This window comes from Lolium rigidum, chromosome 6, assembly GCF_022539505.1.
Source record: "Lolium rigidum isolate FL_2022 chromosome 6, APGP_CSIRO_Lrig_0.1, whole genome shotgun sequence".
NCBI classification, from domain to species: Eukaryota; Viridiplantae; Streptophyta; class Magnoliopsida; order Poales; family Poaceae; genus Lolium; species Lolium rigidum.
Window position 1 is genome coordinate 170,008,951 of NC_061513.1, and position 10,416 is coordinate 170,019,366.

Genomic DNA, 10,416 nt, shown 5'->3' on the forward strand with positions numbered 1-10,416 from the left:
AAGCTACGGCAAAGACAAGGTCCGGGATGATGCCAGGAAGCTCCCCTCCGTGCGAGCGAGCGGTCAGGTGTAAACACGCGCGTGCAGAATGAAGAGCTAGGCAGTTCAGTTTTAAGTAAGCTATCTAGCATTACGAAACGACGACCACATCCCGTGCCGGGTCCAAGCTCGCACAGTGCACTGCGCCTGCCCGGAATGTGTCAAGGTCACGGACTCAGCTCTCATGGTAGGTGAAGATCGATAATGGTCGTTCCCCCTTCCCTCGCTTCTCACTCTGCAGCGTATAAATATAGATGCGCTTTCCTCTGCTCCCTCGATCTTAAGGGCAGTGACAAACCAGCTCGATGCCTGTCGCAAGGCAAGAACTATAGAACAACAAATCTAGCCAAGCTACTTTCAGAATCAGATATAGGAGCATAACAAGAAGAAGAAGACTTGATCGAGAGAGTTGGAAGATGGAGCGGGAGATCCACCGCGTGACGAGCCTCCGGCGCGACAGCTCGCTATGGCGGCGCGACTCGAACGTGTTCTCGCGGTCGTCGTCGCGGTTCCAGGACGAGGAGGACGACGAGGAGGCGCTGCGGTGGGCGGCGCTGGAGCGGCTGCCGACGTACGACCGGGTGCGGCGCGGGATGCTCAGCGTGGAGGAGGGCGGCGAGAAGGTGGAGGTGGACGTGGGGCGGCTCGGCGCGCACGAGAGCCGCGCGCTCATCGAGCGCCTCGTCCGAGCAGCAGACGACGACCACGAGCTCTTCCTGCTCAAGCTCAAGGAGCGCATGGACAATGTCGGCATCGAGTACCCCACCATCGAGGTCAGGTTCGAGCGGCTCCAGGTCGAGGCGCAGGTGCGGGTCGGCACCCGAGGGCTGCCCACGCTCATCAACTCCGTGACTAACACACTCGAGGTACGCCATCGCCATGCTCTCCATTGCTGCTTTCGCTAGCTCCATGGCAAATTTCATGGCGCTTAACATGGTTATTATCATAATTAATGATCAACTGTGTGTTGTTAATTAAGGATAAGTCTGGCTTTCCATCGACAGATGGGTCGAGTGCATTATGGTAGGGCCAAATTGGTGGCGGAATAGGAATATTGTTCGATGCTTTTGGGGCTGGTTCCGCGATGGAGGCGCCACTGCTCGTTTTTCTTATGGTTACGCCTCTGCGCTTTACTACGCAATGGTGACAGCCACGCAGCGACAATTATTCCAAGTTGCGTGCTTGCTCGCTAGCTCGCGTGTGGCAACTTGTTTCAATCGAGTAGGTTTTTTCATTTGACAACTCGCAAGCTCTGTGCGCTTTGCTCAGCCTGATCAGGCCTCAGCAGCGCGCGCGGTAGGTGTGCGAGTGACCTTCTCCCAGCGCGACCATTTCTCCGATGATTCAGACGGACGCCACACCAAACACGTTGAACTTGTAGCTAGTATGGACTTGGTGCTGTCGATTACCAATTCGGGGAATAGTACAGCTCATCAAGTTAACCGCTACTTGTCCGACAATATATTCTTTTCTGACCTTGTGTTGCTTTCCAGACTTCTTGGTAAGAAGGATTCCAATTCAAGCCCCAGTTCTCTTCGGCCTTTCATACAAAGTCTTGGTGACCTTGTTTCGCGTTTTTCATAGAAAGTATATAGCGGAAAATCAAATCTGATCTCGGGTGCATATGCACCCGATATGTATAAAACATATTTCCAAACCGTAAAAAATTTAGGAAAAAAATTTAGCATGTAGAGGAACATGTTCTATGTGTGCACGATAAATTTTCACCTAAAACCAGCATTTTTTGTACCCTGTGTAAAAAAGGCAAATAATGCCTCAAAAAATAGACTATTTTAGCACCTAAGATTTGTCCTTTTTGCACAAGGCATGAAACATATCGGTTTTTGCTGAAACAACTTTGTAAGCATGTAACATGTCAAGGTATACACAAAGAATTTTTATTTGTATTTTTCTAACATTTTTAAATATATTTAATATGCGTTTCAAATAAAGGGTGCATATGCACCTGGGTGTAGAAACACCCTGTCCCAACTTGGATAAAAAAGAAGAAGAAAAAACACAATCTGGCTTAAAGACGAAACTCATCGCCGGGCCCGGCCCGCTACCGAACTATTCTTTCTAGCGTGTGTGGCCCACAAAGAAACTTGCTCAGCCTAACCAGTCAAACCGTCAAACCGGCCGTCCTTTCCACCAACCTCCACCCACGACCGCTGGCACCACCGCACCAGCACCGGCACCCCGCCACCGCCGCCACGGCAGCCGTTCCGTGCCTCTCGCCGCAGCCACCGCAACGGCGTCCCTATCCACGCCACGCCATGACACACAGTCCTCGCGCCTCGGCCCCGCGGCTGTGCGGCATTCCGTCGAGCGTCTGGCGTGCGCGCCCATGCAGTACTCGCCCGTCCCCGTGCCGCCGCATGCTACTTCGCTGGAAGAACCGTGCATTCCGTTTCCTACAATCTGACCCTGCTGCTCGTTTCCCGCGCTCCAGGCCATCGGGAACACGCTCCACGTCGTGCCCAACCGGAAGCAGGCCATGACCGTCCTCCACGACGTCAGCGGGGTCGTCAAGCCCCGGAGGATGACGCTGCTGCTGGGCCCTCCCGGCTCCGGCAAGACCACGCTGCTGCTGGCGCTGGCCGGGAAGCTCGACAAGGAGCTCAAGGTATCCGGGAAGGTCACCTACAACGGCCACGGGCTGGACGAGTTCGTGCCCCAGAGGACCGCCGCGTACATCAGCCAGCATGACCTCCACATCGGGGAGATGACCGTCAGGGAGACGCTCGCGTTCTCGGCACGGTGCCAAGGTGTTGGCACCAGATACGGTATGCTGCTTCCCTAATTGTCTGGACAACAATGCAATGGGTGATATGTTTATGTTATATTTCTGAGCTTTTTTATGTTCCTCATGTAGAGATGCTTACTGAGTTGGCGAGAAGGGAAAAGGCAGCGAACATCAAGCCAGATCACGATATCGATGTGTACATGAAGGTGAGGATGTTATGACATTTTAGAGCATGCTGTGTTTCTTAGACCTGTATTATATGAGGCTAGCACAGGATCAAGGAGAATCATTTCAACCAGACTTCTAACAGTAAATTGTACTTGTCTATCAGTAAAGTACTTAACACTTGCTTCTTTACTTTACTCCCTGTAGGCCTCTGCTATGGGAGGGCAAGAATCCAGTATTGTGACAGAATACATACTGAAGGTATAGTCTGCTACCTGTGGGTCCAAATGAAGCACTGAAAAGATGCTTTCTTATGCACATTTGTTCATTAACACACTGATGACTTCACAATGTCTCATGTTGGCTACCATGCTATGTAATTGCAGATATTAGGATTGGATATATGTGCTGACACGTTGGTAGGCAATGAGATGCTCAGGGGCATATCTGGTGGACAACGCAAGCGTGTCACAACAGGTATATTTTCACCAAGGATGTGGTTCGTTTAATACTTATACAGTAATGATGTACATAGCAGAGACTTGCATTTTTTCCATCACAATGGAATACTCTTTAAGAAATTCCTAATCCACTTATGCATCTTCAATGTACAGGTGAAATGCTTGTTGGTCCAGCAAAAGCTCTGTTCATGGATGAGATATCCACTGGACTGGATAGCTCAACCACGTTCCAGATAGTGAATTCGCTTAGGCAGACCATCCACATCCTTGGAGGAACTGCTGTCATCTCCTTGCTCCAGCCAGCTCCGGAAACATACAACTTGTTTGACGACATTATACTCCTCTCTGACGGGCAGGTTGTGTACCAGGGGCCCCGAGAGAATGTGCTTGAGTTCTTTCAGTTCATGGGCTTCAAATGCCCTAGCAGAAAGGGTGTTGCTGACTTTTTGCAGGAGGTATGTGTCTTATCTGTAAGCTCTTATGCTGGTTAGCAATTCTCATACTTTAGAAGAGAATGGTACTGAAATATCTGAATAATTGAAAAGGTTACATCAAAGAAAGACCAGGAGCAGTACTGGTCCAGGAGTGACAGGCCATACCGTTTTGTGCCTGTGAAGCAATTTGCGGATGCATTCCGTTCCTTCCATGTGGGCAAGTCAATAGAGAACGAGCTGAAAGAGCCATTTGATAGGACCAGGAGCCACCCTGCTGCTCTGGCTACTTCAAAGTTTGGTGTCAGCAGGATGGAGTTGCTCAAAGCCACTATTGACAGAGAGCTTCTACTCATGAAGAGGAATGCATTTATGTACATATTTAAAGCTGTCAATGTAAGTTTATATCTTCGATATGTTTGCTTTGATTATTAGGATTGAGATGATTTGATGGCATCATTCTGAACTTTTACCATCGTTGCAGCTAACTGTGATGGCGTTCATCGTGATGACCACATTTTTCCGTACCAACATGCGCCGTGATGAAACTTATGGACAGATATATTTGGGGGCACTGTTCTTTGCTATTGACACGATAATGTTTAATGGTTTTGCGGAGCTTGGTATGACCGTCATGAAACTTCCTGTCTTCTTCAAGCAGAGGGATCTTCTTTTCTTTCCTGCATGGGCCTACACCCTACCATCATGGATTCTTCAGATCCCTATCACGTTTGTTGAAGTCGGAGTTTATGTTTTCACCACATATTATGTCATCGGATTTGATCCCAGTGTAAGCAGGTAAGACACTGATGGATACATCAATTTCTACCCAGTTATATTGCTTCTTAGGTGGCGATTCTATCTTTGCGAGCAAGTATATTGAATGCTCTACCAGAAATGAACTAGTTCTGTGAAGTCTGAATGATTTCTTATATTGTTCAGGTTCTTCAAGCAGTATCTGCTGCTCCTTGCGATCAATCAGATGTCATCTTCACTTTTCCGCTTCATTGCTGGAGTTGGAAGAGACATGGTTGTTTCGCACACCTTTGGACCATTAGCATTGTTGACTTTTGCAGCATTGGGCGGCTTCATCCTTGCAAGACGTAAGTTACTAGCACAGCCATGATAAAATGAATGTTTCCATGTTTACATGAAATTAGGAGCTAAATGTTAATTGTACCTTACCTGATTCCATCTTATTTATCTCTTCCAGCTGATATAAAGAAGTGGTGGATTTGGGGTTACTGGATATCTCCGATATCATATGCACAAAACGCTATTTCAACTAACGAATTTCTGGGGCCCAGTTGGAACAAAGTAAGTACCCTCTCTCTCTTGATAAGAAAACAAACTTACCACTACGTACACATAAAAAATCTAACATTTATTCGAATTATACAGATTGTTTCTGGAGGAAATCAGACCATTGGGGTAACCGTGCTTAAAGACCGCGGTATCTTTACGGAAGCTAAGTGGTATTGGATTGGTCTTGGTGCCATGGTTGGATACACTCTCCTCTTCAACCTGCTCTACACCGTAGCCCTTTCAGCTTTGAGTCGTAAGCCTATTTAGAAGACTACTTTTCATTTATCAAGAACCAAATAATCAACATTTGCAGGTTATAACTTATAGGATAATAATTGTAACCACTTCTTTGTATTTGCAGCACTGTCAGACTCTAACCCAACAATGTCTGAAGAGGAGTTGAAAGAAAAGAGTGCAAATTTAACTGGTCAAGCTCTGGAGGGTCGTAAGGAAAAGAAATCTAGGAAGCATGAGTTGGAATTGTCTCACAATAATGGCCGAAACTCAGTGAGTAGCAGTGTGGATTCTAGTGGTAGCAGGAAGGGGTTGGTACTCCCATTTACACCACTGTCGCTTACCTTTAACAACACCAAATACTCAGTGGACATGCCAGAGGTAAATTTCCTATCAACGAACAATGAGGGCACAAGAATAACCGTATTACCCATTACCCAAGTTTTCTTACCCCGTTATATTGCTTTATACTGACAGGCAATGAAAGCACAAGGAGTAACGGAAGACCGCTTGTTGCTTTTAAAGGGTGTGAGTGGTTCTTTTAGGCCAGGAGTACTTACTGCGTTAATGGGTGTGAGTGGTGCTGGAAAGACAACCCTGATGGATGTTTTAGCGGGTAGGAAAACCGGAGGATACATAGAGGGGGATATCACCGTCTCAGGCTATCCAAAGAAGCAAGAGACCTTTGCGCGCATATCAGGATACTGTGAGCAAAATGATATTCATTCTCCACATGTTACAGTATATGAATCACTCGTATTTTCTGCATGGCTGCGGCTTCCTGTGGAGGTTGATTCAGAGAAAAGAAAGGTTAGTCAGCTTGATCATAGAAAAATTATCATTTCTTGATTTTTTTTTCTCATCTGATTGTGATTGGAGACCTTACTGGCTGAACTGTGATAACAGATGTTCATTGAGGAGGTCATGAATCTCGTAGAGCTCACACCATTGAGGGATGCACTTGTTGGGCTTCCTGGAGTGAATGGTCTATCAACTGAGCAACGCAAGAGGCTGACAATCGCCGTGGAGCTTGTTGCTAACCCGTCGATCATTTTTATGGATGAGCCAACATCTGGTCTTGATGCTCGGGCTGCTGCAATTGTGATGAGGACTGTTAGAAACACTGTTAACACTGGCAGGACTGTTGTTTGCACCATTCACCAGCCAAGTATTGACATATTTGAAGCATTCGATGAGGTGGTTAATTCATTACTCTGTTTGGGCTATTATCATTAGCTTTATTAGATAAGGTCGTATGTTGACTATGTGCTTCTTGCAGCTTTTCCTTATGAAGAGAGGAGGAGAAGAAATTTATGTTGGTCCAGTGGGCCCAAATTCTTCAAGTTTGATAGAGTACTTTGAGGTAAGAAGAGCAAAGTTAACATCTGTATTTAATGTTGTAACTCTTTTGCCAGATAGATCACATCGAACATTCCTTTTGTATGTTTCGTCAGGAAATTGATGGTATTAGTAAGATAAAAGATGGTTATAACCCAGCAACATGGATGTTGGAAGTGTCCTCTAGTGCCCAGGAGGAAATGCTTGGTATTGATTTCGCTGAAGTCTACAGACAATCAGAACTATATCAGTAAGCCTCCCCACTAGCCACTTGGATGCAGTGTAGTTGGCGTGTGTATTTGAATGACACTTCTAATTAATTTACATTTGCACAATTTCAGAAGGAACAAGGAACTCATAGAGGATCTAAGCACACCACCTCCCGGTTCTAGAGATCTCAGCTTCCCTACGCAATACTCTAGATCATTCACCACACAATGCCTAGCTTGCTTTTGGAAGCAAAACTGGTCATATTGGAGAAACCCAGCCTACACAGCAGTGAGATTACTCTTCACCATCGTCATTGCGCTATTGTTTGGGACGATGTTCTGGGGCCTTGGAAGCAAAACGTACATCTTCTAACTGTTATTATAACTGCTTCTATACTTTTGATACAGCGGCTATTTCAAGTAAGACATATTCTGACGCCTTACTCATGTCATGATGCAGTGATAAGGTCCAGGATCTATTTAACGCCATGGGATCGATGTACGCTGCAGTACTATACCTTGGAGTGCAAAACTCTGGTACTGTTCAACCAGTTGTGGTGGTGGAGCGAACAGTCTTTTATCGAGAAAGAGCAGCTGGCATGTATTCAGCTTTCCCATATGCATTTGGGCAGGTAATTTATCAGCCTCTCGGTTTACCTATTCCCGGGTATATGTGTGTATGAACTTGAGAATGCAAATTACTTTGCACTCTAAGTCATCGCTATGATTAAACGGAGCTAGCGGGCAGTTTATCATGGCTATACATCAGTATTGTTGAGTTCTTTCGGTCCGGAACCTAACAATGGCGCACATTATCCTTTTGTAGGTTGCGATTGAATTTCCATATGTCATGGTTCAGGCTCTGATTTATGGCGTGCTAGTCTATTCAATGATTGGATTTGAGTGGACCGTGGCCAAGTTCTTGTGGTATCTGTTCTTCATGTACTTCACCCTGCTATATTTCACGTTCTACGGAATGATGGCTGTAGGCTTGACACCGAATGAGAGCATAGCAGCTATCATCTCGTCAGCATTCTACAACATATGGAACCTCTTCTCAGGATACCTTATCCCCCGACCTGTAAGTTGCCCTCTCGATACATTTTGCGTTTCTGTCAATTTAGTACTCAACGGTGCTTCACGTGTTCGCGTTACTTACCCATTGAACATTTTTACTCCAGAAACTTCCTGTTTGGTGGAGGTGGTACTCATGGATTTGCCCGGTGGCATGGACGCTATACGGACTGGTTGCCTCCCAATTTGGCGATCTCCATCATGAACTTGAGGGAGCCTTACACCAAGGCCAAACCGCTGCCCAGTATATCGAGGAGTACTACGGCTTCCATCACGACTTCTTGTGGGCTGTGGCACTGGTGCACGTTGTTTTCACGGTGATGTTCGCCTTCCTGTTCAGTTTCGCCATCATGAAGTTCAACTTCCAGAGGAGATAAGGGATACATTCTTTGATATTCCTTGTACGTACATGCATGGTGCTGTACCACAGCCAATGCGAATGGGTTAAACCGAAGCGTAGTTGTTCCTGTAAATGGTATAGAGGTTATTTTGTATTTCAAACCTGTAGAAATTCAGATTTATACTTTGTAGGATCTATAGGAAAAAGGCTAAGTAGCTAGCCTTGTTGAGCCTCCAGCTTCTTCACCGGAGCTCTATCTGACTGAGTAGCTGATACTTGTCCGAGAATGTAAACCTTGCCGGTTGTCATTTCTGACGAGTGCAATGGAGGCAGAAATTTTGTTGATTCAATTTCTTTGTGGAACACATGGGATTGCTTGCCCAAACATTTTGCAAAGAAATTATTTGCAAAGAAACACATGGGATTCTTCAATTTCTCGATGATTTTTCTGCTGCCACTGGGCTGACCATAAACTACCATAAGAGTACTTCCGTACCCATTAAAACCTCGTCGGCTGTGGCCCTCTCCATGGCCAACTCGTTCGGGTGTGAAGTCTCCTCCTTCCCGCAAACTTACCTTGGTCTTCCTCTCTCTACCCACAAACTCAAGATTGCTGACTTCGCCCCCATCATGAATAAAAGCGACATGCGCCTCTCGGGGTGGCGCGGGCGGAGCCTCCCTATTGGGGGCCGCCTGATTCTGGTTAACTCTGTCCTCACTGCCATGCTTTCACATGCCATGGGGGCCGGTATGCTTCCTGCTGGAGTTGTCGAAGCCATTGATAAAAGACGTCGCGCCTTCCTTTGGACGGGAGAGGAATCCTGCAATGGTGGCAACTGCAAAGTTGCCTGGGATGATGTTTGCTGCCCAAAAAACATGGGCGGCCTGGGAATCATCTCTATTCGAGCTCAAAACTCGGCCTTGCTTACCAAATTCCTTACTAAACTTCACTCTGACTCCTCTGCGCCTTGGGTCTCTTGGTTTCGCCGAAGATATGGCTGGCAAAGCTCCAGAGACTTGGGAGACACCCATCACCTTGACACCCCTGTTTGGAAGGATATCGCTCTCAATTTGGACGCTTTCCGCTCCGTTTCCAGAGTCGCTGTGGGCAATGGGGCCGCCACGGCTTTCTGGCTTGACCTTTGGATCGGTGACTCCCCCCTTCGTGATCGCTTTCCGAACCTCTTCTCACACTCTACCAGGCCCAATTTAGCTGCTGCCGCTGCCATGTCGTCTGACTTCCGCAACACCCTTGGACCGCGCCTGTCGTTGGCCGCCGAGGCCGACTTGCGTGACCTAGCGAACGTGCTCTGCTCTGTGGTTCTGAGCCACGACACTCCGGACAATCGTGTTTGCCGCCTCACTAACGCTAAACTGTCAAACAAAAGCTTCTATTCCAATTCTTTCAGGCATCTGCAGATTGATGATGTTGGCTGCAAGGTTTGGAGGAGCGCTGCCCCCCTCAAGTGCAAGATCTTCTGTTGGTTAGCCAGGAAGAAACGCCTCCCCACCAATGAGCGGCGGTTTCGACACCACCTCTGCACCAGCGCCGCCTGTCTTTCCTGCTCGCAGGACGAAGACGTCGCCCATCTCATGTTTCAGTGCCCCCAGGCCCTCGAAGTTTGGAAGTTCTTCTACCCTGCATTCGACGAACAGGGACCCTCAAGCCTCTCCGACTTCTGGACCTTACATTGTCAAAGCTACGTGACGACTACAATCACCACCGCCATCGCCTGGAGCATCTGGAAGAGAAGAAACGCCCGCGTCTTCCACGGGGTTGTCGAAGACCTCGCCTTAGTTTCGCAACGTTGTATTGAGGACATTCGACTTTGGGCTCACCGATGCACCTCCCCCCCTTCCTCCTCCTTCCTGAAAAATTGGTGTAATAACTATGATCCTCCCTGAGTCCCCCCTTCCTTTCTCTCTCGCTTTCCTCCAAAACCCTTCTATATGGTCCACAGGTTCTTTTGCCTTAAATAAAGTTGTTTAGGCTGGCGTAAGCCCGCCGTAGCCAGGATCAAAAAAATTAATAATTAGTTAATGGCAGTGTACATGTTTTACTTGGTGTTTTTCC

General features: G+C 47.2%; 1 protein-coding gene across 1 annotated transcript; it reads left to right on the forward strand.

Annotated features, from left to right (window-relative positions):
- The first annotated feature begins 325 nt into the window (after window positions 1–325).
- On the forward strand, window positions 326–8,687 carry LOC124660269 (ABC transporter G family member 37). Its single transcript, XM_047198083.1, has 20 exons — window positions 326–905; window positions 2,492–2,825; window positions 2,915–2,991; window positions 3,158–3,211; window positions 3,337–3,427; window positions 3,565–3,866; window positions 3,957–4,238; window positions 4,327–4,640; window positions 4,785–4,945; window positions 5,056–5,159; window positions 5,244–5,400; window positions 5,509–5,762; window positions 5,859–6,191; window positions 6,288–6,578; window positions 6,661–6,744; window positions 6,836–6,969; window positions 7,061–7,288; window positions 7,389–7,560; window positions 7,755–8,009; window positions 8,110–8,687. Exons 1-20 carry the CDS (start codon window positions 456–458, stop codon window positions 8,377–8,379), a joined length of 4,347 nt encoding a protein of 1,448 aa, XP_047054039.1. The 5' UTR covers window positions 326–455; the 3' UTR covers window positions 8,380–8,687.
- The last annotated feature ends 1,729 nt before the right edge of the window (window positions 8,688–10,416 follow it).